Source organism: Acanthaster planci, linkage group LG09, assembly GCF_054643075.1.
Source record: "Acanthaster planci isolate LZ-2023a linkage group LG09, COTS_SCS, whole genome shotgun sequence".
Lineage (NCBI taxonomy): Eukaryota > Metazoa > Echinodermata > Asteroidea > Valvatida > Acanthasteridae > Acanthaster > Acanthaster planci.
Window position 1 is genome coordinate 15,679,456 of NC_141785.1, and position 22,788 is coordinate 15,702,243.

At 42.9% G+C, this 22,788-nt stretch overlaps 1 protein-coding gene and 1 long non-coding RNA gene across 4 annotated transcripts in view; one reads left to right on the forward strand and one right to left on the reverse strand.

Annotated features, from left to right (window-relative positions):
- The window catches only part of LOC110984846 (uncharacterized), a 41,971-nt gene that overhangs the window by 15,154 nt on the left and 4,029 nt on the right, over window positions 1–22,788 (forward strand). For 2 of the 3 annotated variants that reach the window (XM_022245404.2, XM_087141745.1), the window contains 5 exons: window positions 16,608–16,775; window positions 19,615–19,712; window positions 20,729–20,781; window positions 21,147–21,423; window positions 22,127–22,206. In XM_022245404.2, coding sequence (XP_022101096.2) covers window positions 16,608–16,775; window positions 19,615–19,712; window positions 20,729–20,781; window positions 21,147–21,423; window positions 22,127–22,206 — 676 coding nt within the window. The remainder of the gene's footprint in view (window positions 1–16,607; window positions 16,776–19,614; window positions 19,713–20,728; window positions 20,782–21,146; window positions 21,424–22,126; window positions 22,207–22,788) is intronic. The other variant, XM_022245405.2, reaches the window with a different exon arrangement.
- Window positions 4,704–20,353, reverse strand: LOC110984847 (uncharacterized). Its single transcript, XR_002598902.2, has 3 exons — window positions 20,139–20,353; window positions 15,845–16,021; window positions 4,704–6,403 (listed from the first exon to the last, which is right to left on the reverse strand). It is a non-coding gene; the product is annotated as an uncharacterized LOC110984847 (long non-coding RNA).

Consider the following 22,788-nt stretch of genomic DNA (forward strand, 5'->3'; position numbering starts at 1 on the left):
AATTCAAGCCCCATTGAAAACAGTGTAAAATCAGCACCGTTCAGGGCCCAATAGCATGCACGCCAACATCCCTGAGATTTCTGAAACACAAATGAAATTCTTGTCTGGCCACTTATCTTTCAATTTCTTTTCAATTTTTTGTGGGTTAATCAATTACATTTTTAATTATTCCCACAAAACAAAATCACCCCCCAAAAAGTGATTTTTCCGAAGTCTGATTGCAGCCATTTTTCAAGTGGCAACCCTCAACTTTCTCGGGCACTTAGGACCATTTTTCAACCGTAGTTTTCAGCCCTTCTGCCCTCAAATGAAAGCTCAAAGACCCAGGGAGTTGATCCTGGCAACGATTTACACAATCTCACCATTTTGGGGGCCAAACAATCTCCTTTTTCAAAAGATACTGTGGGGGGGCACTTTTAATGCTAATGAGCTGGTCAGAAATTCTCGCTTGAATTAGTGGTCTGCACCCCTAGGGTTACAGGCCCGTAAATAGGTCCAAAATTGCCTGCGCGGACCGAATCACGATTTGTAGACTGCTAAGTTCTCTGTTAATAGAGTGTTTCGTGGCACATGAACTGGGTGGTTTGTTAAAGAGGTGGATGAAATCCAGGGACAGGGCTGCCAGCTTGTATTCCTGAAAGTATGGGACCAAACTGCAAATTGCTCTATTTGGAGTGTAGACATCAATTTTCAAAATGGCGATGGGCCCCATAACTGTTTTGAGGGGTGCTCAAGTTAGCATGACAGCTCCTCACGGGCCCTGCTTCCTAGTTCGTCGTCTTCTTCTTCTCAGATGAATTTTAAACATGTAACCAGCCCGCGGTCGAGGAAAGTCTTCTTTGCAGAAGTGACTGATTTCCCATGTTTTTAGGAGGCGTCGTTTTCGTAATCTTCACGTTTTTCTTATCGGTGATACTGCATGTATGATGTGAGTCGGCCTATATGCTTCACGATATAGTATCCCAACCAGATTGAAAATAAGCAAAATGTGAGACACTGAGGGGTTGTCTGTGCATGCTCTGTGTTGTAATCTCATAAAGCTTTCTGTCCCGATCCTGAAGTTGTTGATAAGGGAGAAGAGGATATATAGGGTTAAATCCCGACGGCTGCGTTGACGGGAAAAAGTCTCGTGGGTCGAGAACAACCGAAACCTCACATGGAATTTTTCACATACTTTCGCAAGTCACAACCATTTAAAATCCAGTCCAGGTTGGCTCAGTACAAAGCAGAAGTGATTCACTTCCAGGAGGCTTTACTTGTCAAGCGCGCCGTGCGCAGGATAGAAGGGTGTCTGAGCTGAATTCACGCCAGGTTAGGTGCGAAGCCTTTAACACCGAGCTGTGAGGCAGGTCATGTTTGTTATGGTTAAAACTGACCTCTGTCGACCTGGGGCTAGCTTTGGTCCCTGTGTGTTCGTTCACCTACGGCAAAAGGGGACTTGAGAACCAAAAAAGCTTTGGAGATCTCTGCGTGACCTTGGCGCGACGAAGCTGTATCTGTTTTGTCTGATGAAAATACTGATAAATCGTCTCCCCATGCAGCCACTTTACGTTTGTTCCTCATCCTTTGTCGGTTACGTGAGTCGATGGTATAGACAATTGACTGAGAAAGAAAAATGGAAAAAAATACTGGCAGGAGTTGTTCACTTTGTGTGCAGATTCAAAAGTGATTTCGTCACCAGAACTACAAGTATTTTCAGATAGCCATATTGCTACTTAATTGCTGTCCTTTAGAATGTACAGAAATGATTGTTTAGCTTTATTCTCAAAGCCCAGTGGTAGTATTTAGCTTTCAGTGTCACCGATCCACCAGAATGGTACCAGGAAGCGATCACATCATGTCGTTTGTCCTTGGATTACAAAGAGACGAATTGACTTCCCTCGATTTTTTGGCTGAAGAAACGGAGAGTATGAATTATAGTTTCGCACGAATTCCACCCCAAGATTTCCTGTGTGTTAGTGATATCTTACAGTTGTTTATTTGTCATTGCCTTTCCTGATGTAGTTTTCTGTATTTGACCCAAGGTCAATGGTTCATCTTGATGCTTCCAATGTGTTGGCAACTGAACAATGGCAACTCTCTTGCAGAGCAGTAGTTGGATTACCAAACCGCGCGGCTGGTTTCACGTCAAGCTGTTCCTTCACGACATGAACTCACTATTGAATACCGCTTGCAGCTTTCCTTCCGGCAGGGATTATGCCATCTATTATCTGTCATCTTAAAGCGCTGTTTGTAGATAAACAGACTGCTGCCTCGTCCACCGGCCGCCGCACATAGCTTGGCAATTAAGGAAATGTAAAACAATGAACGAGGAACTTCCGTTAGTTACACGATGTGGCTAATGACTGGGTTTGGTTTTTCAAGTACCACAAGAGAGTTGAAAGTATATCCATGATCGTTCGAAGGAAGCTATGAACGGCTGCGGTCGACAGCAAGAATGCATTCTTATCCCGACCGCGTCTGCGGTCTTGAAATCTATCGGCATTCCTGGTTTTCGTAGTTACATAATATTCTTATCGATCACAGGATGCCAGCTGCTGGCGGAAATGTTTCTTCTAGTAAAATATACAATGCACAGACAAAACCGGACAAGCCTTCGTCCTCCTCATCTGAAGAAAACAGCTTAAATAAACAAAAAGAATATGACAAAAGAAGGCCAGTATAAGATGTTAACTGTTAATGTAAATTAAATCTGCTAAATTACAACGGTAACTGACCGATGCAGAAGGTGAACATCACAAGACGAACGCGTGAAACGTGGTCATTCGCTATAATACAGAGAAGGGTCTCATGAAGAGCATTTCCTGGTGAGCCTTTTGCACAGGAAAGGACCACAGTGCCTGAAAAGTACGCTCGGCCTGGCAGGGTTGTAAACAGTGACGTAGCCACGAGGGAGCACTTGCCCCCACAAATTCCCGGTGCTCCCAGGTGCCTCCCCCCCCCCCTGAAAAACGGACGAATACATATTGAACAAGGCTAACAAAAAATTACCCCCAAAAACCACAACACTGAAAGCTGGTGCCCCCATAAGATGCTGGGCCCCCTTTGTACCCCCACTAGTAAAATCCTAGCTACGCCACTGGTTGTTAACCAATCATTGCTATTCCCCCTGGCGCTGGGCTGTTTATTGGAAACTCATTAAGCAGGCGTTTATCAGTTTGTTGAGGCAATTAGCACCCAACTGAGATCTGGTATGGTCGGAAAATTGGCGAATCGCACCCTCAAGTGTCAATCTTGCCGTGTTATCTTCGACGTTGGCTGCGTGGACATCGGCTTGTTGTATTTTTGTTGTCCGCCTGCGAGATAACTGTGTTTGCTGATAAGTGGATGACGTGCATGAAGGTGATTCGGGATTTTTGTTGTTTTTCTCATATGTAGTCATATGGTTTGCATGGGCACCGTTCCGTTTTAACGAAAGCAAGGTTGTTTAGAGTCCCGGTTGCAGCGTTTCCCTAGCGATGTTTTGGCGGAAAACGCCAACAGCATCGTTTGGTATGTTCAACGTCCTTGGTGCCACACGAGCTTTGCCGATGTTTGTGGCCCCCCGTTGGATACCAATTTGGTGATCAAACAAGCCTGTTATGTTGCCAGCGGGAGAGTTTACTTAGCGTTAAGGGGTAATAGCTTATTGGATTTTTATTGGCACATCAAATTCCACACTTGCGCATTCCTGAATCGGCCTACAGGAGTCACAACTTTTTATGACACTCCTCTTCCAACATATTAATTTAGAAGGAAGATATTATCCGAGGCACAACTTTCATTGGAACAACCCAGGGCCAATGAAATATATGTGCTTAGGGTCACTATTCGACTAAACTGTTCATTTGTCATTGTCACTGCTAGTAAACAAGTAGACTTGAAGGGACTAATTGATTAATCTGTCTTAAAAGTAAAAGTTACTTTGCGAATCTGCCGAGGAATTATCGAAGTTGCTAAACCAGTGCATGGCACGTAAACCTCGTAAATCAACCCACAAACTCCACATACTTTTTATTGCCTCCACAGCAGTGTGTGGCTGACATAGTCGTGTAGAGGGCCGACAGGTGAGCGCAGACTATTCTTAAGCAAACTAGCATCAGGAACCTTTATAAACGTCACGTCTACCCCTTCCCCCTCAAGGGTTTGGCCCATGCAATCACTTAAAATCACACTGACCTGCCATCCGACATTAAGAAAACCACCTCGACATTGTGTGGTTTAGGAACCTGACACACCTGCGGCTGACCTTAGGCGGGTGACAGTAATGGGTTTGTGACCCTCTACAAGATTCCTTCCATTCCGAGTCTACTGCAACTACAACTAGACCTGTATCTGCGTCGATGAAGTCAAGACCATCAGACAGATCCCGGCACCTTGTAGCACTGGCCATTAGCATTTACACTGCAGGTGCAAAGATCTAGGGAGATTTATGGCTCACGCCCAGCGGCTGTTGTGCCGGTTTGTATTCATGCCGGCTGGTGACATATTGCCGTGATATATGACATTCGTCAACTTGCTTGCCAAACTTGATTAATGTCCAGGGGAAAAAGTTATACACTCGGTCGTTAAAACGACATCCAAATCGAACGCGTTGTAAAATAGTGATCAACGACTAGATGGTTATTAATTATATATAACGGTTTGCCCGTACCCAACGTATATTAATAAGCACGAAAAAAATTTTTGCAAGCTCTCGGACAAGCACTGAGCATACAGTGCTTATTAATATACGTTGGGTACGGGCAAACCGTTATATATAATTAACATCTTCCCAACGCAAAAATACATCTTGGATGGTTATTTTTATATTTGCCGATGGATGCCGTAACTTATTCGTAATTTTATTTTATTTGATCGGCTCTCTGACCATGTACCGTGTGACCATGACCTTTCCGTCCTATTATTTTGCTCCCCCTTTCCTTCCTCATGTGTCAAGCTATGTCAAGGATTCAAGATAAAGAATTTGAATCTGTTCACAGGTGTTGTGAAACGATTGCAAATTCTTCCTTTTAGGAATTCTGTAACACCCCAACTAGCGTATGATTGTCAGTTTAGTGTTCAGAGTTGTATGCATGCGAAAACGCGCATCTCACTGGATTGAAATTCGGGGTAGTGACCACTATGTGGAGAACATTATTTGTGATCGATGTTGAGCAAAAGAGTAAAAATTTTCAATATGATCAAATTAACATTGGAACTTCGACTGCAAGCGATTAATGGTTTGGTCTGGTCAGGGTGAAGTGGGCCTGCCGTGATCATTATTTTCTCGTCTTGAGTCATCTGGGTCTCCTCCCTGGTCCATTAGCGAAGTCAAAGTTCACGTACACAGACAAGAATGACACTTGTTAGTGGCCTGTTTATTTGTCGGTGGTTGGACGCCTGGGGAGTAAAGCCTAACCACAACACGCGAACGGTCCGTGCTCATCGCAACGAAAACAAGAGCTCGGGGCCAAAGGCAAGAAGCAAGGAGGTAACAAAACAAGATTCCTCATCATCTGATTGGGGTGAAGAACTCTTAAGTTTGCCAATAGGAGGAAAAACCCGTTCCCGTGATTCAGCAATGGCATTGATGGCAAATATTTCCTCTCATAGGGTTTGCGTTCATCTACAAATTAATTTTAAACGCAATGTAAAAAAAAAAACACAGAAGTTTTACCCAAGAAAAAGGGAGGTACGGTAGGCAAAATTAAACGTGACAGAGTGACCGCATTCAGATGATAAGGCTGTGTGCACCATTCCTACCGGCAGGTTCGTGCCCCAGACGTGACGCGTATGCATAGAGTAGCTCCCATAGTGGAGCTCATTCGATTCTTAGGGAGTAGTATAGAAAGATTTTTCTGGAAGAGGCACAGGTGGATTGGGTGGTGGTGTTTATACAAAGCTTTTCTTCCTTTTAGTTTGTAATCGGGAATTCCAGGACGACTAGGGGGCGTGTATCTCATAGACTTTGTCTCCACTTGTTTTGTGCCACCATGGTGCCACTAGGCACTATAGGGCCTACGCTAGCATCTTCCCTGGTCTTTTCCCCCTTTAAAATGTACCTCAACACCTGGAAGCAGCCAGTAGCTTCAGTTTACATTGGGAGGCACAACTTATAACCCCAGATCAGTCCTGGGTCATAAAAGAGGTACATAAGGGTCATGAACAGGATAATGCACGATTTAGATCGCAAACAACCTAAAATGGTGTTGGCGCCTCTTGGATGGGATGCCACTGGAGGGCGTAATTAACCCAGATCTTGGTTCAAATGTTTCCTCTTACCTTCCTTGAGGATAATAACCCACTCTAGAAACAAGCCGTCGCTTTGGATAAACTGTGGGAATCTGTGTATCCAGGAACTCATCGGGCTAGTGGTATTCAGTTCACTCAATTCCGCGACGTAGAAGTTTGTTGTTAGTGACCTTGAGCGTGCGTAGGTTCTCTGTTGAATCATATCAAAGAAAGAAGCGGAGACCTATTAGTTGATTGCATAACAAAAGTCTAAACATGAGTTTCTGCGTTAAGCCCGTTGGGCAAAAATGCTTAAAGCGAGACGAAATAGTTAATCTACAGGAAAGAAAAAGAAGCGTGAAGGCTTCAGCACGAAGCATTTGTGTATTAAAACGTGTTTGTTTCTTTGTCTTGGTCAAGTTTTAAAACCTCGTACGTTTTTATACCACCAACATAGCGCTCAAGCGTTATATAAAGCTATAAAGCTAAAAAAGTTATTTTAAAACTGGAACCGGTTGCTTTGTATTATTTATATTGATAACCTTTCTTATTCGGCTATCGTTAAAATAAAGGTAAATGTATTTTATCACTCGTCATTCTATCCCCAGGCCTACATAAAAACATTTGGCCTTCTAGTTGGAGAATGTACACCAGCCCAACCTTTCCAAAATAAATACTTCCATAGGTCGCTTGTCGATGACAGCTTGCGAAACATGCAATACGGTGCTAAACCATGTAGCCTGTCTGAATACATGCAGTGTCACTGTTTCTATGTTTGAGTAGCCTGACTTGGATCGCTGCCTACATGTCACGTTTGCTTGACGACAGTGTCTCAGCCCTGTAGAGATTTTCAGTCACGTGATTTTTGGTGTCAGCGTTCATCGTGCACAGATGTGCGCGGAAACGCACGCGCCTTCATTGTCTTTTAACATTCTTGCGTACATAAAATTGCCAATCCGGTTCATAAGTGTGACGTCACTTCAGTTCAAACACGCCCACTGTACATAGAGTAAGTGGAAGTTTTCGCAGAACTTGTATCTTCCAATGGGAGCGTACAATTCGTGGTGCGTAAGCGAGTATGACGATGTCACGCACCGGATAAAAATACCTAGGCCGTTTTCCAATACTCAACTTCGGCTCCGTCTCAGGCTTCACCTATTTTTTTTACTACCTGACTTTGAAGCTGTAAGCGCAGTAGTTAGTCTAATAGTGCCACAAAACATCAAATAAGATGCAAGAGAGCCAGAAATTACAGTAATCCAATTTAATTTAAACGCTTCAGGCCCACAATCGGGGATTGGTTTTGGGAACGAAGCCTGAAACAGAGCCCAAGTCGAGTATTGGAAAAGGGCCCTAGATTCGGAAAATGCGAGCGCCTTCACAGACACGCTTCCTGAAATGCCTTTGCCTGTCATATTACGTCATGTGAAAAACCTCTGTAATGACTGGGAGTGGAAATTTTTACTCTCAGCTGCTGCAAATATTCTAGCCTTTTATGACTTTTCTTTTGAAGTCTTGCGCAACTTTTGACAGCATCAAATTTGCAGTCGGACAGTGTTTTCAAGGTTACTTGGCAATTAAGAGTCGGTCGTCCAAAACCTTCAGAAATTTTCCGTGTGTATACACAGTGGAAGTTTATGCAAAGTTGTTAAATACATTCTTTTTCCTATCGAGTTGTGTATTTTCCCTCTCAGTATAATGTCACATCGATTACATTCGACTGATTTACATGATTAATCCATGCCTGTGTTCTTTTTTAAGCCAGCTTAATGGGGTAGTTTTTAGATTCACGTGGTAGCAAATATTGGAAACACGCACAACGTATTTGCACGTGTATCGCCTATCTGTAGGCCCCTATAGGCATTTTTAATAAGTTTTTCTGGTTCCGTACCAAATTAAGTGTCCATCGAGCATTGTATCTCCGAGATAATATTGCTCCCTCTACCCCAGTGAAAACACTCTCCTGAATAGCCTAAGCCGTGCTCTTTCACCCCAAACGGGCTCAGGTTCTTCACCCCCATCAAACAGACTTTGGAGAACGAAGTTAGACTTGGAAATATTCTTGGCAGACTGTATGTCTCGCTGTTCGAAGATTTCGAAACAATCACAGTACTCTCAAGGTCCGTGCGGCAAATAGCAAGGGCTGTAGATAATCGACGAAGGAGGTACTTGCCTACGAAATAATCTTTAAATCGTTTACGTCCCATTGATAAAGGTTGAAAGAAGATCATGAGAAGTGAAAAATAGGAACTGATGTTTCGTCGTCATGTAGACCCAGGGACTTCTCTGCAAGTATGCTGTGTCATGATATAAACAAGCTAACACCATAGAGCTACATTCTGCAGGAAATTAAAGTACAGCGTAAGAATACTCTTCGTGGATTTGCGGCCAATGTGCTGAAATAACAGTTGATAATCAACCTCTTCCGGGGAATCCAGTAATAAGACCGCACGAACAACAACAGTCGTAACTACAAAGGACAGTATTTTAGTTCGGTTGGGGTAGCCATTTGTGCTAATTTTAAAAGCCTTTAATTTAAAGTTACTTTTACTGGTTGATACTGGATTAAAATAGGTTGTTTCATGTACACCGCATATGGCCTGCCGTGCATTAGGCCTATTAAAGTCTGCCCTGGCATCTATTTTTTCACACACTTCATTTAACCGTCATTCGTCATGCTAATGCTCTTTCCCAGAACATGAATGTTATGTTAAGGAAAGCCTTTTAAGTCGGTACAACAACTGTTCACATTTGCAAAGGAAATGTCATGTGACAGGGGGACTAATATCCCTGATCACTGAGATCCGTTCTGTTGATGCAAACGTGATCACGTCTCAGACAAACGGCAGCACGTGGATTTGTAACAGATTAAGGGTAATGTGACGACAGTCGTGGAACTTTTCAAAAACGGACATCCGCCGAAATGTTGCGAGGTATGTTTTAGCTAGGTGTGGGCCGACTAGTGAATTTGAGTAGTCGTGGCGACTATCCACATACAGTCAGGTCCAGTCCCACAAGTCGCAAGGGCTTAGCATTAAGCACACGCGCCCAAGAATTATGTGACTGCTTGCGTTACCAGGCGCAGAGTAGGAAATCACTCGACGTGCAACATGGCGATACGAATCGTGAAACATTTCAAGGGCGGACGCGGGGGAAAGGGTTCAGAGGGTTCGAACGCCCCCCCTTTCTACTCCTCAATTGTTTCACTGATGAAACAGCCACAAAACACAGGCCTTGTGTCAGAACTAGTCACCTATCTCTAATAGTGTTCAATAACCATGGCAAATAAAATCAAGTCCACGAATTCTTCTATAATTTCTGTTAGTTCATTACACTACAATTATGCAACTCACAATGATAATTTACAAAAGTTCAGTCACAAGTAAAAAATAACTTGTACATATCTGACTCTACCCAAGAGTCAAAATGGTATAAAATCAAATTACCCCGCTGAGTTATTACGGTTTACATGAAATTTACGTGACATTCCCGTAAATTTCGTACTCCACTTCTCAAAAATCATATTCAATTGGCGGTCAACAAGTTTAGTTCAATGAGGTCAATGCAACAACTTCGATCCAAATTTATATTCGGTCCCAGGCACACCCTTATTATCCACAATGATAATAATTATTTAGCACGAAATAAAACTTACATAATACTCAAAGAAAGGCTATATATGATATAGGATTTAAAACTGACTTCTTGATGGCTTTTATCAGTGGAGGCGGTATAAATTCTGTGAGTTGATCGCTTAGTTCCTGTTTGACTCCACTTCAAATGGCCTCCTTCCACACGTCCACACATATCACGTCTCCACAGTGTCCACGCGTTCCTCTTCCATCAAGGCTCGGAACAAAACATCAAGCGATGCCGGCCATCAAGATTCGAGAAAGACCATCAAGACCAAAGTAGGGCATCAAAAGTCACCAAGGGCCGTCTGTGAATTCATAATTTTTGGTAAATTCTCAAAACTCTATTAATTGAACATGCAAATTTGCTCTGCTTTTAGACTTTTATGTCACAAATCAGGAAGTGAAACATCAATTTCGTTTCCATACACCCTTTAGAATAGCACTAATTGTAGTACTTCTAGACCTTTCCATCTTGGGATTCTCTACTTCAATTGACACAATTGTAGATCAACGTCAGACTTTACAGGAGGAGCGCAATTATCAAATATTTACTAGTACATCCCTTAAATTAATTCAAATTCCTGATTCCGCCCTTATTCCTGGTGAATCTCATAATAAATATGATAAGGAAAACAGTATTTCTATCATTCAATACAAAAAAATGAAATTCTTTAACTTACGGTTGCTGGTCAATGTTGTTGGCTTGTCTCCCTCAAACGTGCCAAGTAAAGATACAAATTGCGCCAAAATGTGCTCAAAACACAATTTTACAAAATCTAACTGAGCTGCAAATTCTTCTAAGTCGGGTTTTCTCAAAAGATCTCTCTTCGGGCCTGAATCACCCGAAAGCAACACAAAGTCGCTGCAGCAGAGCACGCTGATGGGACATCCACTCGCTCAGATACATGGGAGACGACTGCCCTAACTCTGTTTTCAAACTGAACAACCTTCCACTAATTTACACCTCATTGGCTCATGCTCTTCAAACTTCACTGCACTGCTATTCTCATTCAAACCAAAACTTATGCATATACAGCTACGTTCCTTACCAGAGTGGGGGTACAGAAACTATTCTATTGTAAGTGGGTTTGTTTGAATGTAGGTATATGGAAGATGCTCCCAAAGGTATATGTGTGCAAGGTGTCTTAATTGTTTGACCAGTCAACCACGGCTCTTGTCGATTCATAAAGGTATGTGTAGTACTTAAAAGACTGAAAGGGAAAGACAGAAAAGATACATAATTATTCACAGATACTCTGAGGATGGTTTATTGTGACACCTCGGATTTACTCTGGTTGCAGGACTTGGTGTCTTTTAAAAGAAATTCCCGGATGAGCGTGCACCCGGACCCCAAGCATGGGGATTCCCGAGCTATCGTATTTCGACCCCCCCTTCTAACTATCCTGGGTAGTACACCCTGCACTTTCACATTCCTAAAACCAAGGGTGGAAGTTGGAGCAAGGAGAGGGCCCCCCCGTAGCACTTTTTCCAAAGTAAGGAGAGAAAGGCGTTTTCGAAATTTTTCCTTGTTGCTTGCTTTGAAAATCACGCGGAGAGCCCTAGAATGTAGCCTCAACGCTAGAAATGCCAGAAAAGGTTACATAAAGAACTTCCAAATGTTTGCCCCCTCCCGAAAAAAATTCCCCCTTCTCCTGATAATATGTCTGTGGATCTAATGCATGGTCTACTTGACGTGTGAAATATGAGCTCGTTACTCATAACTTTGTTTGCTCTTGGGATTTTCAGGACATTAATAATTTGGGAAGACAGTCAAAAAGCAGTCTACCCAAGTTTAACAACATCATTGAAATGTATGCGTATTTATGAATGAGTGTTTTGGGAAGTGATTATTTCTAGTTTACTTCTTTGTAAATGGGCCGTTTAGTTTCTAGAGCACGTGTCGACTATTTATTTTGGATTAGACAAGACCCTGAGTCATTTGTTTCCTGGTAGGTACTCCAGACAGCCACATTTCCAGAAGACCTTCAAACAGGGGAAAAGGGAGGCAGCCCGAAAGTCACATGCATGTTCCAGGTCTCGAGGTCACAATAAGCTGCAATTCCTCGGTTGGCTGGGAAACTTATGAACAGTTCCTTCTGACCTTCGATGAACGAAACATTTTAACTTTTTTTTCAGGGACGACAAGGCCCGGTTACACAAGTTAATATGTTACATCCGATTTACGTTAGCGTTGCGTCCGGCAAAGATAACCTCCCATCCGAAATGATATTTGGAATAAAAGTGCTTGCCGGTTTTATGGTTGATCCCTTTTCATCTTTCTGAACAACACGCTTGGTGAGAGCCAGCTGCAGTCAGATACTACGATATCTCTCTGGTGGAGGATCCTGATAAATTGGGAAGGGGGGAGGGTCTACTTGCGGGGCGCATCGTAACCTTTTGTGTACAACCCGAATTTATTGGAGGTTTTCTCAGTGAAAGTGGGATATTACAGCCTTATTTGGGCTATCGGCGGCAAGCTTTGCGATCCCCCGATAGGCTATAATTATAAATATAATTATGTCTAGGGCGAATCCCGGAAGTTTTTCGGGGGCACTTACCTTTACGCGTAGTTGGACGTCACTTTTTTTTTTGGTTACTACTATGACTAATATTTTATTACATTTTTCGTTTTGGTGTGAGAGCACGGGGGGATTGACCCCTCCCATTTACCGAGCAAGTACCGTACTTTAGTAAGGAACCCCCAGGTCTGGCACCCAGACCAACACATTTGACGCATTATATAGAGTTGCTCCTATTACAGTATACGTATGTATAGTGTTGTCTCAGGCTCTCAGTTTATCGCCCTGCATCGTCTTAAGAACTGAGCAAGAAGGAAAAAGATGTATCCGGAGATTGGAGTTACCATTTAAGTCATTTTGGAAATAGTATCTGGGTCAGGGAAAATCCTACTGCGGTGAATCACCTGTAAATCAGTTCCAGACTCCATCAGCTAAAATATTACAAGAAGAGTACACTGTTTCAATTTTTCTCTGTCATCTATAATTAGTCCAGCTTTTGCAGTTTTAAGCTAAATATAATTTGTCAAGGCACTCCTATCCCCCACGTTATTCTGAAACATTTTTCAATGGTTATTCCTAACTTGCCAAAACTATGTTCTTTAAATCGCTGAAATCGTCATCCTGGATTTTTAAACGTATGTTTTTGCCTAGTTTAATCAAATTAATAAACTATAAAAAGAAGGATTTCCGTGTAGGCCTACGTCAAACAGTTTCGCAGCAGAAATGACTGACAGAGGCCTGCAGCCTTTATTTCCATGTTTAAACATGGGGTCCTGACATATGGTTTCCAATACTGTGGAATGATGTGTTCTCAGATTGTTCCACCAGGGGATAAAAATGTAAGTAGGCCTATAAATAAAAATATGAGTACATGAAATCATGGGACGACATGCTCCCGCCGCAAATATCAAGAGGTCGATATGATATCTATCTCTATGTCTGGAGGCTATCGTCTCGAAAGTGGTGAGGTACTGTCTTGGAAATCGTCGCCCAAGCCAGGCGGCACCCCGCTTTTAGCTCCTCTCTTCCTTCCTGCTCCGCGTTGCATTTTTTTTAATGACGTACAAAATAAGGCCAGGATGAAAGCGGTAAAACGTTTAGCCTTGATTGGCCTAGCTACGCGTGTGCTCACTCTCCCAGATCTGCCGGTTGATAAGAGGACAGAGGATGCTTTACTTAATGTCTCCGTCACGCCCCGAGTGGATGGACCAGATACATGTACTTTAAAATCTCCTTGAGACCCGTGGCGGCCATTTGATATTTGAAAAGGATGTTGTTACTATAGGACATGTTATCCTAAACGAAGACAAGTCAAAAGGCATATTTGAACTACAACATGAGAGTAAGGGTGACCGTATGCAAGATGTTTTTAAATGGACTCTTGTAAGAAGTCAATGACGAAACCCGCCGCAATAAACAGACGTGTCCCGAGATTATATGACAGCTGTCATTTCTGTTGTGTTGTAAAAGATCGATTGTTTTGACTTACTCTACCTCGTGAGCAGACCGTATTTGCGGGATAACCGATTTCAGTCATCGGCTATTACTGAAGGCATTTTATACAACTGAAACCCTTAATGGGATGGTACCAGTTGATTTCGGGGGTTGGAATCAAAACGTAGAATATAGTCTGGTTCTTTAAATATAATGTGTTCAAATGAATACACTACGTTGGGGAATTCGACTGAAATTGGGTCCCCCGTGAATGCAGTCTATTCGTAACTATTTATTATTGAGGTGAAGTTCACGTTGATCATGAGGGTTCGATTAACAGATGAAACCAAGACCACAATGACGTTGGTTCGAATCGAATTCCGACTTACTACCTCGCTTTTTAAACTCAAAAAGGCAACATCCAGTGGCCATCTGTCCACACGTGCTTCCAGGAGCGGCAATTTACAAAATGCATCGAGGATACTCCCCTGTAGGGGCTGACTCAGTGCCCCAGATTTGATAACTTGACAAGTATGTTGTCGTGGCCAGTGTGCATGATATAGCCCGTGGGGTAGAGCCACGCCATGTGATACTGGATGTTCCTGACAGATACTGCCTTAAAGGAAACGTCAAGACTTTGAGTTATTCGATAAGAAATCCACGTGATCAATAAACCCTTAAAGTGCATTGGTAAGCGCTAGGGGTTATGCGTAAACAGGCGTTGGCATGACGGTTTTCAGAGTGTTTCATAATGTTCATCATTTATGATTCAAAATAGACTGCAAGACAGGGATTTGTCGAATACTAGTCTTGGACCAAGAAGTCAATGATCGATAGTGATGGTTGAATTTGTTCACGCAACTGTTTTAATTTAACCTATCTTTCTCTTAATATGCTCGCGCTAACGGCTTGGGAATCTTTCATTACGTAGGGATGGCGTAGCCTTTTGTATGTAAATTACATCGTTGATGTAAATATTATTATCTTTTAATAAATGCCAGCTTCCTATGCTTGATGCCAGTTGTCGCGCGCAGGGTAACACTTCGTCCACACTTTACAACGCCCCTTAATCGCTTTTTTATTTAACCAAAAAAATCGTTTTGTCCTTTCGGTTGATTTTAAAGCCCCTGTTGGCGCCCCCTCCCGACCCAATCTTGAAAAAATGTAACGTAAAGGTTTAGCAAAAGACATTCTTCGCAGTTACAGAACATCATCGGGCAACATTATCTTACTTCAAAGCAAACCGGGGAGCGTACCTTTTGAACGGAAATGAACAATAGTCACACACTTCCATATTCAGAGGCCTCCCCCAGTGAAGCAATTACGACACTCTCTCTGGTGCCTAGGGAGAAGCAGCGGTCTGGGCCCAGGGGAGTACCTGTCAACTTCACGGTCAAGGGGTTCAGGTGCCATCAACTTAGCGGTCATGACTTTGCAATGCACCGTTTTGGATGTTTACAATAGGAAAAGCCACCCAGAATAACATGGGAGGTAAGGTATATTCTGAGTGTTGAAGGAGTTAGTGAATTTTATGAGTTTTTGTAAGATAATTAGAGGCCTATGCTTTGAGCAATATGTCAGAGTTGGATAACTCTGCGGATCAAATGCATTATTACGTTGCATAGAGCTGGTACTTGTATGTACATGTCCCCGACATACATGTACTCACAATAAAAGAAAACTCTCAGTGCCCCCGTTGTGTTGTCTATAGTTTAGGGCATCATCAACAGGCACCATCAATTAACACAAAGTAGGGTTTCTCTTGCATAGAGCTAATGTCAAACAGAACAGTACGGTACCTTTCCTGACCCGCACATAATTTGTTGAACGCTTATTTTCAATGCTCAATAGTCAATACAGTCAGTTTGAAGTTCACTTATCCGTTAGCGCAAGGAATTTTACCCCCTATAAACCCTAGGACCCCATGTCAGAAGGGTCGTTGGAATCAGCTGAGGTGATCCATCATCCCACGCCCTTTTCGAACCCCTTGCACTGCTGGCTTGCTTGACATTTGTTGCCGTCAAGCCAAGTTCATACCTGCTTCATACACTAGATAGAACTTACCCAGTCAACCTGCAGATTCCCCGCGTTTTCATGGCAACGGCCGACTCGGTTACTGTGAGGAAACACAGTTTTCATCAAGCACAAATCTCGATGTGGAGACCTGATCCTTCCTCTTCCCCTGTGATGACGTCAGCATGAAGTTGTCTCGTGGACTGACTCATCGGCACAGGGTGATATCTGTGGAAGAAACAATGCGCCTGTTTTAAACGTAGCCGCAAGGACCACAGAGGGGCGTGTCTAGGGACAGTTACTCATTTAAAGCTGGGGGTAATATCAAGGGCTGGCGAAGTTCACAAACTTGACCCTATTCGAAAGCATGAAGAGGAAATCCATCCTTTTTATGCAGCTGACATCAGAGGCATGTACACCAGATTGGCTTAATACTGAACTGTTACTACTTTGCTACTTGCTAAGCAAGAAAATACATAATGTAACTATCACCAGATACCCAGGATCTAAAAATCCATACACCAATGAAATTTTTGGTTGTTAAAATGGTTTTGCCCAGCAACGAGTTTATCAGCTAGGTGAAACTGGCGCACCGAGGCATCATTCATGGGCAAAATTTCACCGAAGAGTCCCATCCCTGACAAACCTTTTACTCGCCCATTGAAAATATACCTAAATTACGGAAATGTAAATAAACGATGAGCACGAAAATAGTTCATCGGCAGTCGCAGAAAGGGGGTGGGGCATTAAACCATGCAAGAGATAAAGAGGAAACAGTATTAATCAATGCTGTATTTGGATTTTTTGGGCTCAGCAGGGGAAGCAACTGGTGCGACTTCATAGTAACCAGGCAGGTGTCGTGCGCGATTCGAAATGGCACAGAGATGTACGTACAGAGGACCACGCCCAATTGGTGCAAGTACCAACTACAGTCACTTTACGGGTCATTCGGCAGGAAAGACTGCGATAAGACGTCATACAGGTGAGCTGTCTCTTCATTCCATTCTCAGTTGCCCCGTGAAAATTGCTGTCGTAAAGCTATTATACCAAAATGTCCAATGCATGTAGTTCAGTCGCATTTTTATATAAGTGACATTTGATTTTCCGTGAAGATTGGGAAATTTTCTTAAAGCTATTATCGTCTTTTACTTTTTAATACATTCAGTCTGTGCACGTATGTCGAAGCGCAGACCAATTATATCTTAAGAATCACATCCGAACAGAACAGCAGAATAATTATCTCCATTGTAAAACGAACCAAGATAGCATTATTTTGGACGCGTAGTTATGCAATGTCATCCGTTCATTATCTGTGAAGGGGCGAGGTCGAATGATAACTGCAGATTGTCGGAGGTTGTACATGTGAATGCGCATTCTATAGCCGCTGTTATGTTGGGCCCAAGCTTTCAAGTCATGCTGCTACGTTTCTCGACTCAAACTGTAATACTATTTCTTTTTATATCAAATGAGAAAGCTCGATTACAGCTCGTGTACAAACGCTGCCACCATGGTTAGCCCAAACCCGCATCGGTGTTTAAAATAGGCCCGTCAAAACTTGAACAGAAACGTCGGGAGGTGTGGCAAATCTATGGGAGAATAAAAGGGGGTTAAACCCGCCACCAACCTTTGGCGGCAAACCACAAAACCACTCACAGTACAAACACACCCCCAACAAAACTCTCGCATACCACTATGTTTCAGAAAGCCAACGAAATCCGGAGCCATTCCTCCACACTGGATGTGAAGACGTGCCTGCGGCTCTCGCTTACATCAGTCTTCCCTTTCTTCAAACCTACATGTACATTGCTCATGAAACATCACCCCATGCCAAAAAGGATTACCACATCAGTTTGGTTCAGCTGTTATGTATTGACCATTATACTCCACTTGCAGCTGATCAGATCATGGAGTTATTAAACCACATATGAGCCAAAAGGTCTCTGCCTTTAGAACTTCATTGTGGTGTATCCCGTGGCTCCCCAAAAATCGTGTGCTTTGTTAACGTTGCTAACTTAAACCACACATTAAAAATGATGTTGAATATGACCGAGGCACGAAACCACAAGCCGCTCGGGAGCTTACAACGCACTTTCCTAAACTGGATTTGGACTAAAGATTCTGGAGGTGCGAACGTTCACCGCTAATCATTTTTGACAGAGGGGAGCAAAATATAGCGCTTTGGTTTCGATCGTCGTCAAGCACCTTTGCGAATGATAATTCTGTCTTCTAGAACCATACCGGTAGCTGCAAGGCCAAATTCGCGGATTTTCTCATTTTTACCAAATTGCCTGTAAATTACACGGGCCTTCTTCCCAAAGACAAGCTGAAAGAAGCTTGGAATCGGAGTAACCCTGCCCACTTTTAAAACAGCCTGGAACACTTACTTGCTGGCAAGGTCTGTAGAGCTGCCGTTTGTCCATCCATTTAATACTGTGAGCATGACATGTCGGTTAAATGTCAGACTTTAAATTCAATTTCTGCCCATACCAAAATAATGTGTAAGTACCGTACCTATTGAAAAGTCTTACCAAGAGATGTTAGTTGGGCTCTAACATGGAAATAGGTAGTGGCCGCGTAACTGGGGTAAAAACCATTTGGGGGAACCCGAAATGCACTTATTTTTTCAGGGAGGACCAAAAGCCGATGAAGTGTGGCTTGTAAATAGAATGTTAGGCCTAAATTTCAAGATTTCAAATCGGGGGAGGGGGCAACCGCGGCACGGAATAGTTACGCCACGGGAAATATGGCTTTGTGTTTGACGTCCATATTTCTCTCCGCCTATCGTTATCTCGAGAGTACACTTTCCTTTGAAAGGACGAGTTTACAGAAACACATTTCTCCCCCGAGCAAAGCCATTTAATACCAAGCTAGGACGGCTTCTACTTGTTTCCTTGCCTTAAGGACTACCTTAGCCTTTCTTGAAATAACAAATCATAATTTAATTTTAAGTTTGCGGAATTTGGCCAGGAGCATCCGGAAGAAAGAAGTAATTCTGAAATGGCATTCGCCAATTATGAAGGTTTGAGGGAGACATACAAAATAGCAGAGCATTTTACACACGAGAATAGGGCGTTGAATCGCTCACTTAGGACACAGTTGGTATATGCACGGGCTTAGCCAAACGTAATGGGTGAAAACGAGTGACGAGCTGGGTCTTCAACTTCAACTTTTCTCTAACAATGATCTTCCCAAGTGTCCTTAAAAAATTTCTCCGTCTTAAGGGATGAAAGAGAAGACACACACACCGGCCTTATCACAATCAACAAGGCCAAGGGTACAGCGACCCCCAAATTGGTCCAATTCTGTCAAGGGTTGTTACCGCTGAAAGCCTTGCCGTCACCTCCTAGATGACACCTTTCCTGGAGGGACGGCGGGGTACTTACCAAACTGGTTAGCCGACGAGCTGCTGGAAATGTGTCATAAACAAGTGTCACCTTGAGATCGACTATGTGTGTGTTCATTGCGTAAATAAAAGTTTGGCTGGCTGTTGGCAGGGGCCATGGTTTAGAAGTGATGACGTGAATGCCATCACGATTCCCAAATGACATACGCATGTAGATAAATGGTTTGGGCATAGCCAACTAATAAATGTGACCCACAGACTGGACTACTTCATTTATCGCGCTACAGTCCGGAGATTACCCGTACTATCTACAAAGGATGTTCAGACGAAATAAAAATATGATTAGAAATTAAATTGTTGATAAGACTCTGGTTTCATAATGTCTATTTATGCTGCCGGTTTGAATTCCTATCCCGACAAACCTGTAGTTGACATGTCTGAATTTGATACTTCTCCTTTTTGGTTTTTCTTCCTGAAGGATAATGTTTCGGCCGAGATATTACATCGGTCTTCGTACCGTAGAGACAAGAGAGCGTAGGTGTTGCCCGGGATTCAGCGGACAGAACTGTGACAGAGGTTTGTCAGCGATCAGGGAATTGCCATCAAATACGTTAATCGAGACTCATAGGGTATCTTTACTTTTAGGACACCTCTCCCATGATAATTACATGTAATTTCACATTTTTGTGTCCTCCACAAAGAGTAATTTAAAAAACAGTGCGTGTTTTAAAGAAGCGAAGACTGCATGTGCTGCAAAGGTAATTATGGACAGTAGTACACAAACTAAGATAGCCTACATGTATTAATGAGTGAAACGAACGAGTGCATCGGTGGCCTAAAAGTAAAGTTGCTACGCAAATACAGTCTCCATTGCCTTCTGTTAATTTTGAATTCCCCCAGTACTGCAGAGTAACCGCTCTTTCAACACTTGCAGCCATTCAAAATGTAGCACTTGCTTTATTTCAGTGTTAATCAAAAGAGAAAGTTGTGTGTAAAACCTACCGGACAATCTCCGCGCTTACATGTATCTAGCAGAGTCCTTACCGCGAGCATACATTTGCAGTGTCACTTCGCTTCTTGAGACTCGAAGAATGGCGTCAACATCACTGCTCCAAATCCACTTGGAAAGGTTTTAAGTACACTGACGCAAGAGGCGGTAACACGTCGAGAAAAGCAGCAAACAATAAAAACAACTGTAGACAAAAGCATACAGCGTAATCTCGTACTGAGCTAACACGCAATTTGCTTTGGAATGTATTGTAAAGTGTATTGGCTTCAGATGCACCTGGCGACATACTTTCGACCAATCAGCGGGTTGCGCACGAGACATGCAAATTCTGCAGGTGTCCGACGTTGGGACGTATTGTTGGTTTTCCAGAGGAATTAGAGACTGATCTTCAACGAAATAGAGAGTTAATTATCGTTTACTTATACTTTCAATTTAAAAAGACCGTCATTTTAAGTTTTTGTAAACTTTCTGTCTTCTGTTTCACCTCACCGCAACACTTTAATTCAGACTTTTTGCTAATTTCAAAAATTATTTTTGTATGTTTGGCTTTTTCTTTAACCCAATCCCCTAAACCTATATACAGTTTGCTTCAATTGCTCCCAAATAGACGAATTACGCCAAAAGGTCGACAGATTGGTAAGTGTATTTTTTAATGATAGAAAAAAGAGGATAAAATAACGAACGTGATTAACGGATACCGAAAGTAGCAAGCATAATAAGGCCTTTCAAAATAACAACTTGGAAAATTTAAATAAAAAGGAAATTGAGGTAAAAACTAAATATAATTTTAATAGCATGGGCACTGATCATATATATGGAGATACCAACCGTCGACACAATAGTTAATATTGATTGAAATAAATAAAAATTAAACAGAGTTTTGGAACTGCTTTCAAATTATGTTAAAACACGTGCAATGTTAATACACATGCATCAGTTGAGAGTTATTATTGTAGCGGACAGTATGTCACTAACAAAAAGACTCCTTCATATCTCTCTAGTTAACAGGCTCTCAATCGTCACCGTTATCCAACACGCAGTACGTTAACAATATTCCCTCCAGCGGCACCCGGCCAGGCGAGTCTGTCATGGGGCACACCGGTCCCGCTGGGCCCGCTGGTCCGAGGGGACCCTCAGGACCTAGGGGACCACCAGGACTCCGCGGGCTACCCGGGGATGCAGGAATGCCCGGGCAGACGGGCGAGCCTGGCCAGGCCGGCCCTCCTGGCCCTCGAGGGCCGCAGGGGCCCCCGGGGCCGCCCGGTCCCGCTGCACCAGGTTTGTCAGACGGTTTTTGTTATCTAGAGTAACTCACCGACAAGAATCACAAGCCGTGATTCATGAACAGGTTACACCCCCCCCCCTCAATCAATAGGCTGTCGTGATTTGCCGAAATGCACGCGCGTCTGCTTCCCGCATGAGGGTGACACCACCACACTAATGGTGTCTCATCAGATTTAACTATAGCTTGCTGATACGACACCCGTCAAGAGAGGTTTGTCGCTATTTGCAGGTGATTTTAACAATACTCATCTACAGTCAACATTTATTGGCCCTTCTCCCACAAAGTCTTTCTGGTAGCTTTACAATAATTGATGGAATGTAAAAAATAAATGGCTGTAAAATCAGAAAAATCTATCCCCCCTCCCACACACACACACTCACAGAGATTTCTTTATTTGAAATTCTTATATCTTGGTTTTTGACTAATGACATTGTTTTCTAGGATGTTCTTTCCAAGGAAATTGACTTGTCAAGAGTTTAGCTGTTCACCTTACTTGTCACTTTGGAATGGAATTATTCTGTGGCCAATTTTACTAAAAGTAGAAGTTAAACAACAAAATGAATATTACACGGACTGCTGACTGACTTGATACGAAAGAAATTATTATATCCTATTACTGGAAATTGTCCTCCCTATTTTATCATTTATTCTACTTTATCACTTATTTCAAAGCACTTTTATTTTCATCTTTTATAGGTATTCAGGGGGCACCAGGTGAACCAGGACCGCCGGGACCTGTGGGATCTAACGGAGACGCTCACGGTCTTAATGTTTCTGTGAGTAAACTCCCCTTCTCAAAGTTTTGCACTCAAACCCGTTCCGTCATTCGTGCTTTGAGCTCAATTCTCAGACACGCTGCTGTTAATGCCGCTCTGGTTCGTTCAAACACTCCCATAGAATGCCATCACAAACTGATACTGGTGTAGAGGTGTCGCTAAATCATTTTAAATGGAGGGACACCATCATGAAATTTGCCGACGGACCCTCTTCGAATTTCTCAAGTGTGATGGTAGTCTGATTCCCCGACCTGAAATGTATGTGACCTCCCCCTCCGTTCCCCTTTGCTGACAACACCATGATGCTACCGACTGACTAACGGAGGGCACCCTGCCCCTTTAGCAATACCCCTACAAACTGAGAAACACTGCGCACGGTCACACGCAGCATGGAAAAAGTGTCCACTTGTGTACGGGCCGAACGTTAGGTTCTGAACTACTTCAGCTCAGTGCTGGCTTTGACAGTGCCTACAGAAAGAAACTTTAACCAACTATCCCACTTCCTCGAACGGGAAGAATGGTCCATCCATTGCCCCTGACTCCTTCGGAATTCAAGATCTTACTCCTTTAATTTCTCCTGGT